The 25,099-nt window shown below is 50.3% G+C and overlaps 1 protein-coding gene across 5 annotated transcripts in view; it reads right to left on the reverse strand.

The window, feature by feature from the left end:
* LOC140424773 (5'-AMP-activated protein kinase subunit gamma-2-like) overlaps positions 1 to 25,099 on the reverse strand; it is a 584,455-nt gene that overhangs the window by 186,981 nt on the left and 372,375 nt on the right. Inside the window, exon 1 of one of the 5 annotated variants that reach the window (XM_072508169.1) lies at positions 9,129 to 9,214. The exons of the other annotated variants lie outside the window; for them this stretch is intronic. Within the exon in view, the coding sequence (XP_072364270.1) occupies positions 9,129 to 9,186 (58 nt within the window). The 5' untranslated portion in view covers positions 9,187 to 9,214. Of the gene's footprint in view, positions 1 to 9,128; positions 9,215 to 25,099 lie in introns of those variants that run through there. 5 annotated transcript variants of the gene reach the window in all.

Below are 25,099 nucleotides of genomic sequence, written 5' to 3' on the forward strand. Positions count from 1 at the left end.
GAAACGGCGCCAGAGAATCGGCGGGCCGGCGTCGGAGCGGCGTGGGGCGTTTCTCGGGGCCCCCCCCCTCCTGCCGATTCCCCGACCCGGCGTGGGATCGGAGAATCCCGGCCCATATCCTTTATCTTTTGTGAAGCAAAATATTTTATATGTTTTTCTGTTAAATGTGATCCATTGAGCAACTTCAAATCAAAACGAGTAGATTTTGCAATGGGATAGTACGACCGGTTAAGCTCTGTTTAAGTAGAGCCGAGACAAGGGTAAGGCAGGAAAACTGCACCCTCAACCCCTCCAACAGTGTACTGCCTGCATCAAAACTCAACTGATACTCTACTCCAAACTCTCAATGACTGTATTTTATGACCAAGGTGCCATTGACACTGCCGTATCTTTAATAATTAAATATTTACTGCAGTTGAGTGCTCCAGTGGTAAATCATTGACCAAAGTGGTCAAACACGCATTTGAAATCTAAAACCGAATTAGTTTACAGGCTGAGGAACTGCAATTAAGCAACAATAACTCACATTTATCGAGCTCTTTTCAAAAAGAAAGGCTTGCATTTATATGGCGCCTTTCACAAAGGCAGGATTTTACAACGAATGAAGTGCTTTTGAAGTGTAGTCACTGCTGTACTGTGGCAGCCAATTTGAGAATATCAAACTTCCACAGAGCAGTGTGATAATGACCAGACAGTCTTACTCATTTAACAAAGAACAAAGAACAAAGAAATGTACAGCACAGGAACAGGCCCTTCGGCCCTCCAAGCCCGTGCCGACCATACTGCCCGACTAAACTACAATCTTCTACACTTCCTGGGTCCGTATCCTTCTATTCCCATCCTATTCATATATTTGTCAAGATGCCCCTTAAATGTCCCTATCGTCCCTGCCTCCACTACCTCCTCCGGTAGTGAGTTCCAGGCACCCACTACCCTCTGCGTAAAAAACTTGCCTCGTACATCTACTCTAAACTTTGCCCCTCTCACCTTAAACCTATGCCCCCTAGTAATTGACCCCTCTACCCTGGGGAAAAGCCTCTGACTATCCACTCTGTCTATGCCCCTCATAATTTTGTATACCTCTATCAGGTCGCCCCTCAACCTCCTTCGTTCCAGTGAGAACAAACCGAGTTTATTCAATCGCTCCTCATAGCTTATGCCCTCCATACCAGGCAACATTCTGGTAAATCTCTTCTGCACCCTCTCTAAAGCCTCCACATCCTTCTGGTAGTGTGGCGACCAGAATTGAACACTATACTCAGTGGAGGTCACTACAGCACCATTTGTAGTGGTGCTGATGGTCAGGACACCGGGAATAGCTCCCCTGCTGTTCTTCTAATACTGCCATGGGATCTTTTACACTCACCTTTGTCGGCTTTGAGTTTTGTGCTCAAGTTGCTGGAGTGCAACTTGAAACATAGAAAATAGAAGCAGGAGGAGGCCATTCGGCCCTTCAAGCCTGCGCCACCATTCATTATGATCATGACTGATCATCAAGTTCAATACCCTGATCCTGCCTTTCCCCCCATATCTCTTGGTGCCTTTAGCCCAAAGAGCAGCAACTAATTTCTTCTTGAAATTACACAATATTGACTTCCGGGTGCGGCTATGCAGAGCTAGGTCGCATATTCGGTAGCTCCCACTTGGAACAGACTTTTGGGCTCTTTACAGGGCCCCCACAGCATTTGTTTGACATTTCCCGATGTGGGAAGAAGACTGCAACATTCCCCTGACAGTGTCCCCCAGGAATGGTATGTCTCTTGGTTACCAGACCCGGCAGAAACAGTAAAGGATTTGGCTGTAACTGCAGGGCAGAGAGGCGGGGGAAGGGCAAGCCTAAAGCTGCAAGCTGACTTGAGGGCCTGTATTAAAGGTGAATTCTAGCAGCAGAGGGAACAACTATGAAAAGATCTACCAAGGCCATTGAAGAAGCGGGGACGAGGCTTCCGGTGGCGGCCATAGAGGAGTAGGTCGCGCATTCGGCAGCTCCCGTCTGGAACGGACTCTCAGACCCTTTTCAGGAGTTTCCACAGACTTTTTGGGCAGATTGGTGAAGCGAACACTGCCAAAAGGATTCCCTCTCGAGACTTCCAGTTGCGGCTATGCGAAGCTAAGTCGCACATTTGGCGGCTCCCGCAAAAACGGACTTTTGGGCCCTTTTCAGGGCCCCAAAGGGCACTTTTTCGACATTTCCCCGTGTGCGAAGGAGTTAATAATAGCTCCCCGTCAGTATATGGCTGTAATTAGGAGCGGGGCGACAAAAAGGGTGGTGGTGAACCAGAAGAAGGGAGGGAAGAAGGACAAAATGGCGGTGGGCGGAGACCAGGCAGCATGGAGGCAGTGGGCGGAGGAGCAACAGGAGGGTATCCAGCGCTGCCTCAGAGAGATTAAAACGGACCTGCTAGAGCCGATGGAGGCTTCTATTGATAAGCTGCTTACCACAGACGGCCCAAGGGGTGGCGATCCGAGAGGCTCGACAAAAGATCTCTGACAATGAGGACGAGATCTTAGGCCTGGCGGTAAAGGTGGAAGCGCACGAGGCGCTCCAAGAGATGGCAGGAGCGGTTCGAGGAGAAGGAGAATCGGTCGAGGCGGAAGAATCTGCGGATTCTGGGCCTCCCGGAGGGGCTGGAGGGGCCGGACGTGGGGGCCTATGTGGTCACCGTGTTGAACTCGCTGATGGGGGCGGGGTCCTTCCAGGGGCCCCTGGAGCTGGAAGGGGCCCATAGAGTGTTGGCGAGGAGGCCCAAGGCCAACGAGCCTTCGTGGGCAGTGCTGGTGCGGTTCCATCGGTTCGTCGATCGGGAGTGTGTGCTCAGGTGGGCCAAGAAGGAGAGGAGCAGCAGGTGGGAGAACGCAGAGGTTCGAATATACCAGGACTGGAGTGCGGAGGTGGCGAAGAGGAGGGCCGGGTACAATCGAGCGAAGGCAGTGCTGCACAGGAAGGGGGTGAAGTTTGGCATGTTGCAGCCGGCGCGACTGTGGGTTCCCTACAAGGACCGGCACCATTATTTTGAGTCTCCGGAGGAGGCGTGGGCCTTTGTTCAGGCTGAGAAGCTGAGGGTCGGGATGGGCGATTGGGGACTGCGGTGGATATGTATGCCTATTTTTGGTTCCGGGGGGGGGCCTTTGCATTGTTTTGGGTTTCTTTTTCTCTGTGTTTTTCTCTTTCGGGTTGGGGAGGGTGGATGGGATGGGTTGGTTGGTGGCGGGGCCTGGTAGGTGGAGAGCGCGGGCTTTTTTCCGAGTTGCTGCTGCTAAGGTCAAGGAGGAGCTGGAGCGAGTGGGGGGGGGGGGGTCCGAGACGGGGTATGCCGCTGTGGGGAACGGGCCGGGTGTGGGGTGCGGGCGTGTGGCTGGCTGAGGAGGGGTCATGGCTAGTCAGCGGGGGAGGGGGGCGTGTAGCCCCCTGATCCGGCTGATAACCTGGAATGTAAGGAGACTGAATGGGCCGGTTAAGCGGGCTCGCACGTTCGCGCACCTGAAGGGGCTCAAGGTGGATGTGATTATGCTCCAGGAGACACGCCTGAAGGTGGCAGACCAGGTAAGACTGAGGAAAGGGTGGGTAGGTCAGGTGTTTCACTCGGGGCTAGATGCCAAAAATCGAGGGGTGGCGATCTTGGTGGGAACGAAGGTGTCATTCGAGGCGTCGAGCATTGTGGCAGATAATGGCGGTAGGTACATAATGGTAAGTGGTAAGTTGCAGGGAGAGAGGGTGGTACTGGTCAATGTGTATGCTCCGAACTGGGACGATGCGGGGTTTATGCGGCGTATGTTGGGTCGGATCCCAGACTTGGAAGTGGGGGGCCTGATAATGGGGGAGACTTTAACACGGTGTTGGATCCGGCACTGGATCGCTCCAGGTCTAGGACGGGTAGGAAGCCAGCGGCGGCTAGAGTGTTGAGGGGATTTATGGACCAAATGGGAGGGGTGGACCTTTGGAGATTTGCAAGGCCGGGGGCGAGGGAATTTTCATTCTTCTCACATGTCCATAAGGCTTATTCTCGAATCGACTTTTTCATTTTGAGTAGGGCGCTGATAGCGACAGTAGAGGATACTAAGTATTCGGCAATAGCCATTTCGGACCACGCCCCGCATTGGGTGGACTTGGAGATGGGGGAGGAGAGGGACCAGCGCCCGCTGTGGCGCTTGGAGATGGGGCTGTTGGCGGACGAGGAGGTGAGCGAGCGGGTCCGAGGAAGTATAGAGAGGTACTTGGAGACCAACGACAACGGGGAGGTCCGAGTGGGGATGGTATGGGAGGCACTGAAGGCAGTGGTGAGGGGAGACCTGATCTCCATTAGGGCTCACAAGGAGCGGAGGGAGCGGGGGGGAGAGGGAGAGGCTGGTGGGGGAGATGGTGAGGGTAGACAGGAGGTATGCGGAAGAGCCTGAGGAAGGATTGTTGAGGAAGAGGCGCAGCCTCCAGGCTGAATTCGACCTGGTGACCACCAGGAAGGTGGAGGTGCAGTGGAGGAAGGCCCAGGGGGCGGTCTACGAGTATGGGGAAAAGGCAAGCCGGATGCTGGCGCATCAGCTTCGGAAGCGGGACGCAGCTAGGGAGATCGGGGGAGTTAAGGACAGGGGAGGGAGCGTGGTGCGGAGTGGGGTTGGCATCAATGGGGTCTTCAGGGACTTCTACGAGGAATTGTACCGATCTGAGCCCCCACGGGAGGAGGGAGGGATGGGTCGTTTCCTGGACCAATTGAGGTTTCCAAAGGTGGAAGAGGGACTGGTGGCGGGACTGGGGGCCCCGATTGGGCTGGAGGAGCTGATCAAAGGAATAGGAAGCATGCAGGCGGGGAAGGCACCGGGGCCGGATGGTTTCCCGGTCGAGTTCTATAAAAAATAAATGGACCTGTTGGGCCCGCTGTTAGTTAGGACCTTTAATGAGGCAAGGGAGCGGGGGGCTTTACCCCCGACGATGTCCAGGGCACTGATCTCCTTGATCCTGAAGCGGGACATGGATCCCCTGCAATGTGGGTCTTACAGACCGATTTCCTTGCTAAATGTAGATGTCAAGGTGCTGGCGAAGGTCTTAGTCACGAGGATTGAGGATTGTGTGCCGCAGATCATCCATGAAGACCAGACGGAGTTTGTGAAGGGGAGACAATTGAATGCGGATGTGCGGAGGCTTTTGAACGTTATCATGATGCCGGCGAGGGAGGGGGAGGCGGAGATAGTGGTGGCGATGGACACAGAGAAAGCCTTTGATAGGGTAGAGTGGGGGTACCTGTGGGAGGTGCTGAAGAGGTTCGGGTTTGGGAGGGGTTTGTCAGGTGGGTTAGGCTGTTGTATGAGGTCCCAATGGCGAGTGTGGCCACAAATAGGAGGAGGTCCGAATACTTTCGGTTGCACCGAGGGACGAGACAGGGGTGTCCCCTGTCCCCCCTGCTCTTCGCACTGGCGATTGAACCCCTGTCTATGGCACTGAGAGAGTTGAGGAACTGGAGGGGGTTGGTGCGGGGTGGGGAGGAGCATAGGGTGTCGCTTTATGCGGACGACCTGCTGCTGTATGTGGCGGACCCGGTGGGAGGAATGCCAGAGGCAATGAGGATCCTTAGGAAATTCGGGGACTTTTCGGGGTACAAGCTCAATATGGGGAAGAGCGAGCTGTTCGTAGTTCAGCTAGGGGACCAGGAGAGGGGGATTGGCGAGCTCCCACTAAAAAGGGCGGAGAGCAGCTTCAGATATTTGGGGGTCCAGGTGGCCAGGAGCTGGGGAGCCCTGCATAGGCTTAACTTTACAAGGCTGGTGGAGCAAATGGAGGAGGAGTTCAAGAGTTGGGACGCGTTGCCGCTGTCCCTGGCGGGTAGGGTGCAGTCAATCAAAATGACGGTGCTCCCAAGGTTTTTGTTCCTGTTCCAGTGCCTCCCCGTGTATTTCCCGAAGGCTTTTTTCAGGCGGGTTAACAGGAGTATAATGGGGTTTGTGTGGGCGCGAGGAACTCCGAGGGTGAGAAGGGTGTTCCTGGAGCGGAGTAGAGATAGGGGGGGGCTGGCACTGCCCAACCTCTGTGGGTACTACTGGGCAGCCAATGCGACGATGATGTGCAAGTGGGTGATGGAGGGGGCTGCATGGAAGAGGCTGGAGACGGCGTCCTGTGTGGGTACGAGTCTGGGGGCGCTGGCAACGGCGCCGCTGCCGCTCCCTCCAAGGAGGTATACCACGAGCCCCGTGGTGGTGGCGGCCCTCAAAATTTGGGGGCAGTGGAGGCGGCATAGGGGGGAAGTTGGGGCCTCGGCGTGGACCCCATTACGGGGGAACCACCGGTTTGCCCCAGGAAGAACAGGTGGAGGGTTTTCGGGGTGGCACAGGGCAGGCATACGAAAGTTGGGGGACCTGTTTGTGGACGGGAAGTTCGCGAGCTTGGGTGAGCTGGAGAAGAAGTACGGGCTCCCCCCGGGGAACACCTTCAGGTACTTACAGGTAAGGGCGTTTGCCAGACGGCAGGTGGTGGAATTCCCGCATCTACTGCCACACACAGTACAGGACAGGGTGCTCTCGGGGGAGTGGGGAAGATCTCGGAAATTTACCAGGTGATGCAGGAGGAGGAGGAGGCCTCGGTGGTGGAGTTGAAAGGTAAGTGGGAGGAGGAGTTGGGAGAGGAGATCGAAGAGGGGATGTGGGCAGATGCCCTAGGGAGGGTGAATTATTTCTCTTCGTACGCGAGGCTCAGCCTCATACAGTTTAAGGTGCTGCACAGGGCACACATGACCGGGACAAGGATGAGCCGGTTCTTTGGGGGTGAGCACAGGTGTGTTAGGTGCCCAGGGAGCCCAGCAAATGACACCCATATGTTCTGGGCATGCCCAGCGCTGGAGGAATTTTGGAAGGGCGTAGCGAGGACGGTGTCGAGGGTGGTAGGATCCAGGGTCAGACCGGGCTGGGGGCTCGCAGTATTTGGGGTGGCAGAGGAGCCGGGAGTGCAGGAGGCGAAAGAGGCCGGAATTCTGGCCTTTGCGTCCCTGGTAGCCCGGCGAAGGATTCTCCTTCAGTGGAAAGATGCGAGACCCCCAAGCGTGGAATCCTGGATCAGCGATATGGCAGGGTTCATTAAATTGGAGAGGGTGAAATTCGCCTTGAGAGGGTCGGTACAAGGGTTCTTTAGGCGGTGGCAACCGTTCTTAGACTTTCTGGCAGAACGATAGACATTGGTCAATGGCAGCAGCAGCTCGGGGGGTGGGGGGGTTACTTTATTTTTGGTTATGTTATTTACACTGGAAGGGTCTGAGGGGGTGTATACACCTGTTGTGTTAAGTCGGGGTGTTAATGTTAATTTATTATTTAGGTACAGGGGGGAGGGGTTTGGGGGGTTGCTTTTTTAGATTGTGTTTTGTACTTAACCCTGTTGGGTTCTTTTTTCTTTCACATTTTGTTATTGATATTTTATGAAAACCTTTAATAAAAATTATTTTAAAAAAGAAAGAAATTACACAATATTTTGGCGTCAACTACTTTCTGTGGTAGCGAATTCCACAGATTCACCACTCTCTGGGTGAAGAAATTTCTTCTCATCTCAGTCCTAAAAGATCCTAGTTCTGGACTCCAAAATCAGGAACATTCTTTCTGAATCTCCCTGTCTAATCCTGTTAGAATTTTGTACATTTCTATGAGATCCCCTCTCACTCTTCTGAACTCCAATAAACATAATCCTAACTAACTTAGTCTCTCCTCATCTGACAGTCCCACCAACCCAGGAATAAGACTGGTAAACATTCGCTCCCTCCATAGCAAGAACATCCTTCCTCAGATAAGGACACCAAAACTGCCCACAATACCCCAGGTGTGGCCTCACCAATGCCCTGTCCAATTGCAGTAAAACATCTCTATTCCTGTACTCAAATCCTCTCGCTATGAAGGCCAACATACCATTTGCCTTCTTTACTGCCTGCTGTACCTGAGCGCCTACTTTCAGCGACTGATGCACGAGGACACCAAGGTCTCGCTGAGTATCCACCTCTCAATTTACACCCAGTCAAATAATAATCTGCCTTCCTATTTGTGCTCCCGAAGCAGATAATCTCACATTTATACTGATCTGCCATGCATGTGCCCACTTCCCCAGCCTCTCCAAATCCCGCTGAAACATCTCTGCATCCTCCTCACAGTTCACCCTCCCACCCAACTTTGTATCATCTGCAAATTTGGAGATGATATATTTAGTTCCCTCGTCCAAATCATTAATACATAATGTGAACCCATAATCTTCTTGACATAGGGATAAGAATGCAACAACTGAACAATAACTGCCATTGTAATGAGAAATCCCAAAATACTTATCAGGAAAGAAAATCAGATAAGGGTATTATTACAGTAGGTGATCGGGGCTGCATGGTGGCACAGTGGTTAACACTGTTGTCTGTGGTGTGAAGACCCGTGTTCGGCCCCTGCCCCGGCTCACTGTCCGTGTGGAGTTTGCACATTCTCCCCGTGTTTGCGTTGTTCTCACCCCCACAACCGAAAGATGTGCAGGTTAGGTGGATTGGCAACGCTAAGTTGCCCCTTAATTGGGCACTCTAAATTTGTATTCAAAAACAACAGGAAGGTTTCAAAGAGCTTCTTAAAGAGGGAAGGGAGAGGTAGAAGGGGATAGAGGCTTAGGGAGAGATTTCACAAATAAACAGGGCTTATGTCCACCAATCGTTCACTGATGAAAATCGAGGAGGGTCTTAAGGGCAGAATTGGAGGAGGGCAGAGATCTGAGGCGGTAGTAAGGTTGGGGGAAGTTATCGAGATATAAAACGGGTGAGGCCATGAAGGGATTTGAAATCAAGAATAATGTTAAAATCAAGGCATGGTATGAAGCATTTTTACACAATAGCCCCTGATACACCCCCATCCCTCCAAGCCTTTTGCTGGAGCTACCAGCACCTTAAGCACAGGTGCTCATTCAGCCAGTTGTAACCTTAAAGAGAGCCTGCCAGCTTCAGTAAATCCTGGTCAATTGAATGAGCCAGTAGCTGTAGCTTAGATCAGTACAAAGACAACTTAAATTACTATCAGATAGCTGGAGCAAACCTTGAGTTTCTTGCACAGTATAAATCTGTTTGATGCCCACAGATGTCACAGACGCAACTATCCTGCTAACAATGATCAAGGCAGAACCAGTAAAATCTTTTACTTACACATTGCTCTTTGGGCAGACATCTCCAGGACCCCTGCCCTGAAGGTGCAATAAAACATACAAAAGCTCAACAGATCCCCGGCCTTACTGTACGTTACAGCTGCATTGGCTCTGTGAGCAGTTTTGTGTGATCACGTGAGCATGATTGCTCAAGTGGCTGTAAACTGAATATTGTACTCTCAATCTGATGGTAAATCTCTGTCTGACTCTGACAAAAGCACATATTTTCTTGCTGTTTAAAAAATAAATAAATGTCAAGCTTTGCCAGTTTAAATAAGTGCAAATTGAACAAACAACAAAACTTGTATTTTTATGCTGCCTTTCACAGAGAAAAGAATCCCTCGAGTTATGATAATAATAATAATAATAATAATAATAATAATCGCTTATTGTCACAAGTAGGCTTCAATGAAGTTACTGTGGAAAGCCCCTGTGAATTGCTGATCCAACGGAGTGATTTAGGAGCTGAGTTGGTGCCAGTCCCTAAGTGCCCTTGGGAAGACGGTGGTGAGTTGTCTTATTCAACCGCTGCAGTCCATGTGGTCTAGTTACACCCACTGTGCTGTTAGGAAGCCAGCTCCAAGATTTTGACCCAGCTACGATGAAGCAACAGTGATTTAGTTCCAAGTCAGCGATGTGTGATATTTGGAGGCTGCTTGATTGAATCCTGGGGACTACACAAGGTGCTACATAAATGCATGTCTTTGTTCAGTCCAAAGCTATGCAGGTTAGGTGGGTTGGCCATGCTGAATACTGTTGAGGGGACCCATCTGGTTCACTAATGCCACTCAGGGAAGGAAAAATCTGCCTTCCTCACCTGGTCCGCTTTACTCGAGACCCACAGCAATATGGCCGACTCTTAATTGCCCTCTGAAATGGCTAGCAAGCCACTCAGTTCAACAAATGCACCCAGTGACACCCACTGCCCATGACAGAATAAGGGAAATGAATCATACAGGACAGAACCCACTGCATTTGCCTTTGAAAAGAGTTCAACACTTAGTGCCACCCTGCTCTTCTTTCTCCAATTTATGCAAATTCCCTGGCACAATCTAATAGAAATGTTATTTGTGGCAGGTTTTTCTGGGAGTTCTCTGCCTTCTCTGTCAGCTAGTTCCCCACCGCTACTAACCACACTTAGTCACTTTTCTGGGCCCTGGGGAGTTCTTCTCCGGGCTAACCCACACTTTTCATCACTGGGGAGCTGAACCCGCTGGCCAGACCAGCTGCTCGGGGATCGGGCCGCCAATTTGAAAGGGTGCCCAGATTTCCAAGTCTGCTTGGAGGGTGCCCACCCCTGTGGGCAATGACACCCCCTCCACATATGGGCAGTATCCCAATTGAGGACACCCTGCTATGGGGTCCCTGAGTGCCTCCCCTTTTCATGTCTTCCCAAGCCCTGTTTTGCACTCCCCCCACTTTCAGGACCTACACCTTTCAGCCCCTGACCTTTCAGAGGCCCTTTCATACCTACCCTGCATACCCCCCCCCCCCACCCTTCATACCCCCTTCCACCCTCCTTTCATGGGCATGGCCACCCTCAGACCCTGACCCTTGACAGTGCCAACTTGGCACTGCCTAGGTGTCCACTTTCCATGGGGCCAGGGGATCACCCTGCACTGTCCTTGGCCACCCAAGGGTTTCCAATGACCGGGGAGACTCCCCGAGTGCCATGCCACCTGGTCTATGTTTGTGTGGACCAACACTGAATGGTGCCCGGCTGGGGACCTCTGGGAGATCATTAAATAGCGGGTGGCAGTTAGATAGGGGTTCCTTCCTGTTAACGATATGGAGATTATTGCTGATTATTGGTTTCTCGCCATGCCTGGACGGATCCGAATCACGCCAACTGGAGTGAGCTGGAGCTGGTTAGATCCGAAACCGTTCGGTGCCTGGTGTGGATCCCGATTTGGGCCCCTCCCACGATCTAAACGGCTTGCCCCGGTCCGCGCCAAGTATAACACAGCCGTTAAATCACACCCACTATTAGATCTGCATTTCCACCACCTTTTCAGCCAGTTCATTCCAGGTCGTACAACTTGCTGAGGAAGAAAAATTCTTTTTTAAAAAAATGTTTCACATTTTCTTCAAAATTTACAATAAACGGTAACAAATAGAATGTCAATCCCCTTCTTAACAACAACGATCCCATCCTCCCACCAACCCCCAAACAAGAGCCCACATGACAACATAAATATCAAATTTAATAAAAGGAATCAGGAATCGGCCATAGTTGTCATAATATGCACCAATGCACATCATGAGGTAAAAGCAGGCAGTGACTGACACCCAGGTGGGCCAGTCAATATACAGAACAGAACACGACCAATCACAAGACAGGACACCAGAGGGGGGCTTCCACCTATAAAACACACGAGGCATCAGCACTCTGCCTCTTTCCACTGGTGATAGCTGTAGTGACAGTCAGGGTGTACAAACCATTCAACACCTCCAACACATGGATCAGAGCTAGCCTGGTCTAGATAGTTAGCTTTAGTTACTTAGGGTAGTAGAGAGTTAACCCACAGGCAGTTGTGTGTTTCGTTACTCGAGTTCAATAAACCTCATATTGAACCAACGCCTACGTTTGGTGTATACCTGTTCAGTTAATTGCACCCAGGGTGAACAACACGACGATAGTCACCATTAATATATATAGTCCACCCCCCCCCCCCCCAACCTCCCCCCCCCACTAATATTCAGGGCCATCCAATCCCCCAAAGTGTACAATGAATGACACCCATGAATTGTAAACACCCCCCACACCCCCTCTCCTCCACTTCCTCTCAAAAACACCTCACCCAGTATCGGTCCCTTCCCCCTACTTTTCACCCTGACTAGGCTCATCGAAACCTGTTCTACCAGGCTCTGATGGCCGCAACCCCTCCCCCCACCTCACTCCCATTCACTGGTCGGCTTAAACCAGCCAGTGTGGAGGCCCCTGCCCCGGCCTCACTTCCCTCCAATCCCCTCCCCCCTGCCCGGTCCCAGGAAAACAAAGAAATCCCCTTCAACACACAACTCCAGTGTAAACACACAAACCCCAAAGAACCAGCATTGCAAAAGAAATTCCCAACTCTTACCTTGTCCAAATAGACAACGTCGACTCATTTAGTACATATAACATGCAGTGAAAAAATAAAGCTACATACACTCCTCCAAACCCCCTACCCTCAGTACAAGACCAATCCTCAGGCCCATTTCTCAATTCTGCCCCAGTCCTTCTGCCTTCGCAAACACCTCCGCCACCGTCTCAAAATAAAAGTCTTTGGATTTGTAGGTCACCCTCAACTTAGCTGGGTACACTATGCCGCACCACACCTTTCTGTTATACAGTGCCATCTTCACTCGACCAAAGGCCGCCCGCCTCCTCGCCAACTCCACAGTAAAGTCCTGGTATATACGTATACCAGCTCCAGCCCACTGCACCTCCTGCTTCTGCTTTGCCCAGCACAGCATCTTTTCCTTCACGCGGTACCTACAGAAACAAACAATCACCACTCTTGTCGGCTCATTTACCTTTGGTATAGTCCTCCATGACCTATGAACCCGATCCAGTTCGTGCCGAGAGGGATCTTCCCCCTCCCCCAACAGCTCCGCCAACATCTTGGCAAAATACTCCCTCGGCCTCGGGCCCTCCACCCCTTCGGGCAGACCCACGATCCTCAGACTCTGCCGCCTGGATCTGTTTTCCAGGTCCTCCATTGTGGCTCGCAGGCCCTTGTTGGAGTCTATCACCTTCCGCACTCCTTACCCATCGTGGTGAGTTGATCACTGTGCTGCGACAATGCCTCTTCCACTTCCTTCAGTGTCTCACCTTGCTCCCGCACCTCGGCCGATGCTCTTGATACGACCGCCCTCACCGGGGCAATCGCCACCTCCACCAGCACCTTCAATACCGCCACCATCTCCTTCCTCATCACCTCCATGTGTTTTGTGAACTGTTTTTCAAGTTCCACTGCCATCGCCTCGGTCATCTTTTCTGCCGTGAGCAGTGCGGCCTCACCCGGCCACCCAGCTTCCGCCTTCCTTCCAGTTCCTGAGCCGACCCTTCCACTCGATGGCGAACCTTCATTAGCTCCCTTCTTCACGGCCATTTCCTTTGGGTTTTAGTCATCTTTCTACCTTGTGTCTTCCTGCACTTATTTAACCAAAAATTGCCCCTGAGACCTGGCACCAAATTCCAAAGAATCAAGTCTCAAGCGGGAGCCCTCCAATGTGCGACTTCCTCCTACATGCCGCCACCGGAGGTCTCCTAGGAAGAAAAATTCTTCTCACCTTGACTCTGCTCTTCATGGCCAATTGTCAGAGGGTAATCCTCCGATTACCCTTCTCGAACTGGAAATAATTTCTCCTATCTATTTTATCAAAACCCCTCGTAATTTTGAACACCTCTATTAAAACTCCCTTTAACCGTCTCTGTCAAAAGAGGAAGAACACCAGCTTCTCTCGGGCACAATTCAACCGGAAGAAAACCGAATCCGGTTTGGATGCGTTGAACAAGTTCTTTGTCGGCACTGAAGACCCTGCTATTCAACAGAACATTGCCGTTGGTTCCTGGCCTCGGTGAGGAACGCCCGCTTAAGGCTGAGCTTGCCTTTGCAGGAAGATGACTCGCAGATCTGGGCACCATTTAAAAAATATATATTTTAATTCAATTTTCATATATAAAGATATATATATATAAAAACAGAATCAGAAGAACAGCCAACTAACTCAATAAACAACCAACACCCCCCCACTCCCCTGATGCCGTTCTCACATCCCGCCTTCCCCATTTTAACCCCCTTACCCCCCCACACCCCTTGCTGACGTCTCAAACCTTCTTCAAGAAATCAATAACATGTTCCCGAAGACGATGCCGCCTCCATCCGTTGCTGACCCCTCCCCTACGGCCCACTTGCTAACTATGGTGATATTCGCCGGCCAGTAGTAATTCATCATATTCGGCAGAGCCAGCGCCCCCCTCGCCCCTGCTCCAAGAAAGCCCTCCTAACCCGCGGGGTCCTCCCCGTCCACACAAATCCAGAGATCAGCGCATTGATCTTCTTAAAAAATAACTTGGGGACGAAGATTGGGAGGTTCTGAAAGACAAAGAGAAACCTTGGCAGCAGCGTTATTTTTACTGTCTGCACTCACCCTGCCAGTGACAACGGCAGCACATCCCACCTCTTACAACCCGCTTTTATCTGCTCCGCCAACTGAGCCAAGTTCAGCTCGTGCAACTGCGCCCAGCTCCACCCCACCTGGATACCCAAATATCTAAAACCCACCCCCACCACCCAAAACAGCAACTCCCCTAACCTCCTTTAGTTCCCTCTAGCCTCAATCGGGACCACCTCGCTTTTCCCCATATTCAACTTGTATCCCGAGAACGGGCCAAATTCCTCCAGGGTCCCCTTGATGTCTCCGATACTGCTCAACAGGTCCGAAATATACAGAAGTAGGTTGTCCGCATTGAATGAGACCCTGTGCTCGACGCCCCCCTGCTCAATTCCTCTCTCGTCCCTTGATGCTCTAAGCGTCATTGCCAGCGGCTCTATCACCAAGGCGAAGAGCAGCGGGGAAAGCAGGCACCCTTGCCTCGTCCCACGATGCAGCCCGAAGTACCCTGAACTCACTCGGCCTGTCCGCATGCTCACGATCGTCGCCTAATGCAGCAGCCGAACCCAGTCCACAAATCCCTGCCTGAACCTGAACGACCCCAGCACCTCCAGCAGATACACCCACTCCACCCGATCGAACGCCCTCTCCGCGCCCATGGTCACCACTACCTTCACCTCCTGCCCCTCCGAAGGCATCATGGTTACATTGAGCAGCCTCCTCACGTTCGCCGACAACTGCCTCCAATTAAAAAAAACACATTTGATCTTGCCTATCACCCCCGGGACGCAGTCCTAAATTCTCGAGGTCAACACTTTTGCCAACAGCTTTGTGTCTACGCTCAGTAGTGATATCGGGAGATACGACCCACACTGCTCCAGATCCTTATCCTTCTTTAATATCAGGGAGATACAAACCTGTGACAATGTAGCTGGGAGTTCCCCCCCTCTCTCCGTTGCTTCATTATTCGCCCTCACCAGCAGCGGCCCCAGGTTTGCCCAAAACTTTTTATCGACCTCTACTGGGAACCAGTCCGGCCCCGGTGCCAACCCTGCCTGCATCGCCCCCATACTCTCCATCACCTCCCTCAACCCAATTGGGGCCCCCAGTCCCTGAACCAGCCCCTCCTCTACTTTGGGAAACTCCAGTCACCCCCACCGCCGTATGACTTTTATAAAATGCCTCCAACATGCCAGTCACCCCCTCCAAATCCATCACCACCTTGCCCGTATCATCCCTCACTCTGTCAATCTCCCTCGCCGCCTCTTGCTTTCTCAACTGATGGGCCAACATCCTGCTCACCTTCTCTCCGTACTCGTACACTGCCCCTCAGGCCCTCTGTAACTGCCCCACTGCCTTCCCGATAAACACGAGACCAAACTCCATCTGGAGTCTCTGCCTTTCCTTCAACAGCCTGCCTCCAGCGCCTCCAAGCGCCTTCTTGTCCTCCCGCAAAATCTCATCCACCAGCCTTGGCCTCTCCATCCACTCCATTTCTTCCCTATGCGTCCGAATTGATAAACCCCCCACTAACCACCGCCTTGAGTGCCTCCCACAGCCGAGCGGCGGTCACCTCACCCATATCATTTAGCTCCAAGTAACCCCCAACTCTGTCCCCCTCCCCCACACCTTCCTCCTGGCAACCCTCCGCTCCACTCCCGTTAACTAGCCCGCCCAGCTAGCATTTTGGCCCCAAAGGCCTTCAATCATCCTACTTACCTCCAATTCCCCTCCCTCCCAACCAACCCGACCATTTAACCCTCAAGAGTAACAAAAGGCACACTCACCATCGTTGTTCCGTCAAAACCTGCCCCGAAAAACCCACCACCAAACACTTAACCAAACACCCCAAAAACTCCTCCAAGGTTCAATGTCCTCACACTCCTCCCAGTTCACTGTCCCTCATAAATTCCATCGGCTCCTCTGGCGTGTCGAAAATCCACTCTCGCTTCAGGAAAGTCACCCACAGGCGGCCTGGGGACAGTACCCCAAACTTCACCCCCTTTTTAAAGAGGGCAGCCTTAATCCGGTTAAACCCGGCCCTCCTCTTCACCAGCTCCGCACCTAAGCCCTGATACACCCACAGCTCGTTCCCTTCCCAGGTACATTTCCTGGTCTGCCTCGCCCATCGAAGGGTCTTCTCCTTGTCCAGAAAGCGGTGCAACCGCACCACCATGGCTCGCCTGCCTGGGGCCTCCTCCTCAGCGCCCTGTCCACCTCCAGGGGCTGAACAAAGGCCCCCATCAACTTCTCCAACATCCTTGCCATATACACTGCGGCCTCCGCATCTTCAACCATCCCGACAATCCTGAGGTTTTGTCTCCTGGAGCGATTCTCCAAATCTTCCACCTTCTCCTTCAGCTTTTTCTGTCTCTCTCGCCTCACTCTCACCTCCGCCGCCAACAAGGCCAACTGCTTCTCATGCTCCCCCACCGCCTCCTCCACTTTCTGGATCGCCAGGCCCTGGGACTCCAGCCACGGCTCCACTCGCTCGATCCCAGACCTCAATGGTTCCGCCACCTTACTCTGCTGTCGAAACATATCATTTCGGAACTTCACCAAATGCTCCATTGACCACTGAGCAGGCAGCACAGCCCCCTTGCCCTCTTTCCCTGTGCTGCACCACGCAAACTCTCCTGTTCAAACAACACTTTCTTTCTCGTGGCACTCCTCGTCCGCTGATCCATGTGCCAGTCACATCAGAGGAATATCACCTTCCCCAGGCACTCCTGTACTTTTGCCCTCAAATACCAATGGGTTTCCCGTACCAGCCTCCCCGAACAGGCGCCGGAATGTGTAACTTCACAGTAACTTCATTGAAGCCTACTCGTGACAATAAGCGATTTTCATTTCATTTCATTGAAGGTGGGGGACACATAGAGTGCCCACCACCTGTCCGCTCGCGAATGGGCCAATTCAGGCCCTTCAGTGGGCAAATAATACTCACTCGTCCTGCCACAACTGGAATTTATAGGGCAGGTGGGAGAAGCCCATGCCATGCACCTAGACCTTTCCTGCGAACACTGGTGTTGGGCAGGTGGGATTCCTCTGTAATGTTCCCCTGGGCCCACCTGAGGGTATCCTCCAAGGTATAACCCTGCTCCTCCCCCCCCCCCCAAAACCCTCCCACCCAGTCCCCCATATCCCTAGTCAGGCTCTGCCAGCTTGGCCCCGATGAAACCCCAGACGCGACCTCAATCCTGGGTCCACCACAGCATGCCTCCTCTCACTGAGTACCGGCAGTAGCCCCTGTTCCCGGTGGTGCTGCTTCTACTGGATTGACCAGCAGCTCTCTGCCTCAACTCTATTAATGGCCAAGCAGCCATTACATGGCTTTCAGACAGCTGTCTGGGGTGGGGTGGGCATTGTGGGCGCTACACCAGAATGCTGACAGCCCGCATGGGATTTGGGCATGTTGTTAATGTGATGTCACAGGTCAGGTACAGCAGCGCAGTCTTTTAATTTGAAATCAGCTCAAAGTTAATAACGGACTCTGGGGTCTCAACCTCAAAAGGAATTTTTCACCCACCACTTCTCTTTCAAAATCTGAAACTTCTCTCATTTGCCAGTACTTTCCTGCATATAACACACATGGGCTTTGCATCCTTATTTGCATTGGCATAATTGATAAAGAAATCATCTTTATACTGCCTAATTTCTGAGTTAAGTTTCTTCTTTACAGGCTGTTAACCAGAGGTCCAAAGCTAACACCAGCACTGCTCTGGGCTCTCCTGGTTTAGCTCAGGGATAAATCGCTGGCTTTTAAAGCAGACCAAGGCAGGCCAGCAGCATGGTTCAATTCCCGTACCAGCCTCCCCGAACAGGCGCCGGAATGTGGCGACTAGGGGCTTTTCACAGTAACTTCATTTGAAGCCTACTTGTGACAATAAGCGATTTTCATTTCATTTTCATTTCATTTCATTTCCTGAACAGCTCTCTCCAGCAGATTCTGTTGTGAGATCCTTTCCAGTACACTGCCTATTTGAGTCTCTGGCCGTCTCTTACTTTTAAGGAAATTATCCATCTGCACAGTCCTCTTGACAGCAGCTAGAAAATGGAAACAGCTCTGCTCTGTGATCTGGCGCTAAAATCATGGAGGGCGCTTGATGTCAGGTGTACATGCAGGGCTCGCGACCTGCTCACTGTTGCTGCTTCTCACCTGAAGACTGCACTCAGCCTAATTTCTTTTCATTTAAAAGGCGGCAGCGGCTGCCATTCTCAATTTAAAAGCCAGTAGCTGGCTTCTCCCACTATCGGGATCACTGCGGGAATAATGCGACCGACTGTTCAGCGACCCTCTCGACACGCCCCCACGACCCACCCACAGGTCGCGAACCGCACTTTGAAAAACCCTGGTCGAGAGATAACAAAGGCACGAATGAGGGTTTCAGTAGCCGATGAGCTGAGACAGTGGTGAGCAATGTTACGGTGCTGGAAAGAGGCAAATTTAGACAAATACACAAATATAAGATCATATGGGGTGTACATTAATTTGTTCTTAATCTAGGACAAAAGTTCGGCACAACATCGTGGGCCGAAGGGCCTGTTCTGTGCTGTATTTTCTATGTTCTATATTATAAAATGTTAAAGTTTGAAGACTTTTTACCAGTGCCCAGTTAGTTTGTTTCACCTCCTGACATTTTAATTTAAATTCAGGAGCCCGTGTTAAAGTGACTGCTCAGATCACAAAATTGTTACAGCACAGCAGGAGGCCATTCGGCCCATCATGTCTGCACTGGATCTCTAATCGAGCATCATGACTTAGTGCCACTCCTCTGCCTTTTCCCTGTACATTGCTGTTACCCCAGTAATCATCTAATGCCCTCTTGAATGCCTCAGTGGAAACAGCCCCCACCACACTGCCAGGCAGAGCATTCCAGTCGGGCGCTGTGTGAAGACGATCTTTGCTTCTTTTGAAAATCGCTTTAAATCTGCACCTTCTCGTTCTTGATCCTTTTCCGAGCGGGAACAGTTTCTCCCGATCTACCCCCTGCTCCTCTCATTCTTCCGAAGAGGAAAGGAACTTTCCACCCAGTTAATGTCGTGGCTGCCCATGCAGTCAGCAGACTCACAGGGGCTGTTGGAAATTAGAATTTAGCTGTCAAATATAGCGCATGCGGACGTTACCAGCAAGCAGCAAAAACTGCTGTAACTGAGAGAGGCAGAGTACTGGCACTTAAAACATGCCGGCCGTTAAAATTCAGTTCCAAAGAACAAAATCTACAAGTGGTACTCGCCAGTGAAAAAGCCCACAGTTTGTACAGAAATTACAGGGGAACCTGAGGAGACAATGGAATAGTAGGAATGCCACTCAACCAGTTATTCCAAAGGCTCAGGTTTATCCTCTGGGGACACGGGTCCAGATGCCACCATGGCAGCTGGTAGAGTTCAAATTCAATTTATAAAATCAGGAATTAAAAGCTAATCTCGGTGATGGTGGCCACAAAACTATCATTGATTGTTGCAATAAACCATCTGGTTCACTCATTTTTTTGTGTGAAAAAGAAATCTGCCATCCCCATCTGGTTGGCCGATATGTGACTCCAGACCCACATAATATGGTTGACTCTTTTTAAAAATGTGTTTTTATAGATCACCCAATTCATTTTTTCCAATTAAGGGACAATTTAGCGTGGCCAATCCACCTATCCTGCACATCTTTGGGTTGTGGGGACGAAACCCACGCAGACATGGGGAGAATGTCTGTTCAGCAGGGGCTGTTTAGCACAGGGCTAAATCGCTGGCTTTGAAAGCAGACCAAGGCAGGCCAGCAGCACGGTTCAATTCCCGTAACAGCTTCCCCGAACAGGTGCCGGAATGTGGCGACTAGGGGCTTTTCACAGTAACTTCATTGAAGCCTACTTGTGACAATAAGCGATTTTCATTTTCATTTCATTTTTCATTTCATTTCATGTGCAAACTCTACATGGACAGTGACCCAGAGCTGGGATCAGCGCTGGGATCAAACCTGGGACCTTGGCGCCGTGAGGTGGCAGTGCCAACCACTGCGCCACCATGCTGCCCTCTATGGTTGACTCTTAACCTGCCCTGTGAAATGCCCCAGCAAGCCACTCAATTCTAGGAAAATTAGGGATGGGCAACAAATGTTGGCCTTGCCAGTGATGCTCATATCCAATGAAAGAATTTAAAAAATATATTTAACACCGCCATTGCTTATTCCCAATATAAACAAACAATCAGAATCTTGTCCACCCATCCGGCTTCCACATTCCTTCATCCCCCCGTCCAATTCTCCTCTCAAATGTTGGCTCAGTTTCTGCCTCGGTCATCAACTCTGGAAATGAGTTCCGCAGCTTCACAACCCTTGCTCGCTGATCTAAATCTAATTCAATTTGTAGGAGAAAGAGCAAGGGGGAGGGGCTAGCTCAAAGAGTCAGCACAGCAATAATGGGCTGAATAACCTTCTTCTGCATTGTGTGTGTTGTGTTATGTACTCTGGGATAATACAGGTTGCAACTCGATGTAGCTTTGACCAAAAGATACTCCAGACTTTGAAGTAAGTTCAATGTCATTTATTGAACCATTAGCACAGTTCTCTATGAGTTCGACTCTCCCGCTAATCTTGCTTTAGTAACTCAGTCTAACTAACCAGTCTGCTCTAAGCCACGTGGTGGGTGTGATGCTTCTGATCTGCCCCTGTCCTACTCTCTAAGTGTCACCTGTGGAAAGAGACAGAGCATGTGTGCTCTGGGTGTCTTGACTGCCCATTGGTCATGTCCAATTCTATGTGTTCATTAGCTGTATGTCTGCATGTCATAACGTTTCTGGTGCTCCCTCTAGTTTTTACTTAGTTGTAGTGTATTTACATTAACCCCTTGTGTATTTACAGTGATGCATATCACCACAGTGTGATTCCATGAATCCAGTCTTGATCCAGACTCAACTCCTGTCAAAAGTTTATTCCTATCTACCCCTTTCCATTCCTTCATTATTCTAAACACTGGTTCACTCTGTGCAACAAAGACACGGCGTTGATCTATTTGTGGGAAGACTTTGTGTCACAACAAAGCTTTTTCCTCACTAACTCCTGTCATGAAGATAAACTATAACATTAGGAGCCAAGGCAGAAAAACAATTTGTGAACATTTTCGAGGAAATGTGAAGATTAAAACATATCTCGTAATCACCTTCTACTTAAGCCGGGTTAGGGTTACTTTTATTGCTTATGGAAGGTTGCGGTTGGAGGTAGGTTAAAGCAGACTGTCCCTAGTAGTTGCTAGAATGAGGGACCACAAACACAAATTACGAATCATCGAACCGTGTAACATAGACGGGGACCATTCAGCCTCTTTAATGCCTGTGCTGACTCTTTGGGGACGAGCTTGCCCATGAGTCCAGCTCATTTGCTCTTTGCCCACATCCCTGCAAATTAAATGCAAGAAATGCAGAAAAGTGAGCAGGAACACTGCAGAGTTGTTAAACTGTACAATTTTCTTGCAGATTTGATGGCCGATGCAGAGACTGTGTGAATATTCAAGAAAGGAATTGGTTAGGTAGATGATGTGGACATGGAAGTGAATGGGTAAAGGTGGGTAGGTGTACAGGTGGGTATGTTTCCCCCATGTAGGGTGGCACAGTGGCACAGTGATTAGCACTGTTGCTTCATAGAGCCAGGGTCCCAGGTTCGATTCCCGGCTTGGGTCACTGTCTGTGTGGAGTCTGCACGTTCTCCTTGTGTCTGTCTGCGTGGGTTTCCTCCGGGTGCTCCGGTTTCCTCCCACAATTCCCGAAAGAGGTGCTGTTAGGTAATTTGGACATTCTGAATTCTCCCTCTGTGTACCCGAACAGGCGCCGGAATGTGGCAACTAGGGGCTTTTCACAATAACAGCATTGCAGTGTTCACGTAAGCCTCCTGTGACACTAATAAAGATTATCATTTGTCCATGTTTTGATTTATTTTCTTAGACGAAATGTACAATGTCCGCTGTAAATGTGATGACTCGCTGCCTGTCAGTTATTCCATAAAAGAACTCAAGAGTTAAGCAAAGAGTGCAGCAGCAATACATCAAAGGTTACTTAACAGCCACCGTCTAAAAGCTTCAGCAAAGTTCAACTTCCCTAGGGAAAAATGTGTTTCCTTTTTCACTCACCAGGAACCACTCAGCTTTAACAAATGGGGGTTTCTGAAGCGCACATCAGTGCAGGCAGCCTGAACCAGCTGGCAAATTTATTACTCTCTCTGCAGTGAGAGGAATGGAAATGAAGCTCAACTTCTGACAAATAAATCGAACTCCTGCTGAGTCTGATGGAGCTCCAATCGTACGATCGCACCACTTAGAGGAACTGTCCTGGAATCTTTGTGCCAAATGTATTCCGGTAAAACTGCTTCTTTCGATCGGGTACATCAGAGATGTGCCAGTGGAATTTGACTCTGAAAGGTTCCTGAATATTCTTCAGCTCCATCCTTCACAAACTATTTCCTAAAAGCCAAATTTAACTGTGGGCTTAGATGAAGCAGAGTGATTGGAGGTTCCTGTGGAACATACACACAGGCACAGGCCAGTTGGGTTGAATGGCCTGTTTCTGTGCTGCAAATGCGAAGTAATTCTTTGTAGTTTAACAGTAAGGAAGTAGTAAAAGTGCTGGCCTAGTGGTATTGTCACTGGACTCCTAAGCCTAAGTATTACCCAGGGCAATGCTGTGGCGGACCTGGGTTCGAATCTCACCTTGATAGATAGTGAAATTTAAATTTAAAAAAAAATCTGGAATTGTGCATGGTGGCGCGGTGGTTAGCACTGCTGCCTCACAGCGCCAGGGACCCCGGGTTCGATTCCGACCTTGGGCGACTCTCTGTGTGGAGTTTGCACGTTCTCCCCGTGTCTGTGTGGATTTCCCCCGGGTGCTCCGGTTTCCTCCCACAGTCCGTAGATGGGCAAGTTAGGTGGATTGGCCATGATCAATTCCCTTGTAGTGCCCAACAATGTGCAGGTTAGGTAGGGTCATGGAGATAGGCAGGGAGTGGACCTAAATGTCCTCTAAATGGCAGCCAGCACAAGTTCATTAAAAGGGAAATTGTATTTGACTTATCAGATTGAGTGCTTTGATAAAGTAACAGACAATTGATGATTAGGATGTTGCACTTGACGTTATACAAGATGTTTGCATCATAGACTTGCGAGCAAATTTGAAAGCCAAAATTGAATTTTGGGCAAAAGGCCTTTTGGGCACAAAAGTTGCTCTGCAAGACTGATAATAATAATACTCTTTATTAGTGTCACAAGTAGGCTTACATTAACACTGCAATGAAGTTACTGTGAAAAGCCCCTAGTCGCCACATTCCGGCACCTGATCGGGTACATAGAGGGAGAATTCAGAATGTCCAATTCACCTAAGAAGCACCTCTTTCGGGACTTGTGGGAGGAAACCGGAGCGCCCGGAGGGAACCCACTCAGACACGGGGACAATGTGCAGACTCACACAGACGGTGGCCCAAGCCGGGAATCGAACTCTGGTCCGATGGACCAAGGAATGGTTCACCTTCACCTTGTACAGCTGAGAAGCTTTTGTGGGAAGCTCATTACCTTCCTCCGATGTTGGAGCCCAGCTACTGGGTGAAAAGAGTGCAGTCAAAGCGGCTGCAATCATCCTCAGCCTGGAGTGCAGAGTGGATGATCCTTCTCGGTCTCCTCTTAAGGGCCCCACTATCACAGGTACAAGCGAGCAATCAATTTGGTTCACTCCATGTGCTATCCAGGAGCTTCCTATCTTCGCAGCAATTTGGGAGGATCCTCACCAGATTTACTACAGCAGTTTAAGAAGCAGGCCCAGCACCACCTACTCCTGGGCAACAAGGGTTGAGCAATAAATGCTGAACCAGCCAGTGATGCTCAAATGCCAAATTAAAAATATTACACGGCTTTTATGCCCGTGGTGATGATTGACAATAGAACCAGATGAAACAAAGCAGAAAAAATATAATAATGGTTACTTTTAATCAGAGGTCTTGTGGCCCATTGGGCAGCGTCGCTGCCTCTGAGCCAGGAGCTCCGGGTTCGAGTCTCACCCCAGGACTTGGTGGTCAAGGAATGCGGCCTACAGGTTATGTATCAACCTATAATCATCCTTCCAACACACCAATGGCTGGCGGTGAGAGTGGAAGAAGCTCCTGGTCAGCTAGGCTTGATGTGGAGTGTCGCCCCTCAAGCTATAAGCCTGTGGTGACAGACTAGTGACCTGCTTGCGGAATAACTAGCTATGGAAACAGTTGAAAGTCTTTTGATCAATTTTCTAGTTTAAAATAATAGTCTGATTTGCTCCTTTTTTGTAGTTTGGCATTGTGTTTAATATCCATTTTTTTGTATGGAAAGCAATGAACTGCACTATTTGTGATCATTCCGCACATCTAAATCCTCATCACAGAATAATAATAGTGCGGAAAAGGCCCTTCGGCCCATCTAGTCTGCACCGACACATGAAAAGCTCCTGACCTGCCTACCTAATCCCATTTGCCAGCACTTGGCCCATGGCCTTGAATGTTATGACGTGCCAAGTGCTCATCCAGGTACTTTTTAAAGGATGTGAGGCAACCTGCCTCTCCCACCCTCCCAGGCAGTGCGTTCCAGACTGTCACCACCCTCTCTGGCTGCTCTCCCCCACCTCCCTCAAGGCTGAATACCATTCTGAAGGACAAGAGACGTCTTTGCAGTATGGAGGGATGAGATGCCACATTATGTTTAGGTAGCAAGAGATAAGATTCATGCAAGAATGAGTTTGCCAATGTCCATTGTTTCTTATCCTCCTCGCCCATTAGCATCTCGCAGGCCTGTTTAAAGTTAATGATTGAAAGGCAGAGTGCAAATAAATGTTACAACAATGAATCGCAATACTTGGGACAACGTTTTCCAATAT

This window comes from Scyliorhinus torazame, chromosome 6 (genome assembly GCF_047496885.1).
Source record: "Scyliorhinus torazame isolate Kashiwa2021f chromosome 6, sScyTor2.1, whole genome shotgun sequence".
NCBI lineage: Eukaryota > Metazoa > Chordata > Chondrichthyes > Carcharhiniformes > Scyliorhinidae > Scyliorhinus > Scyliorhinus torazame.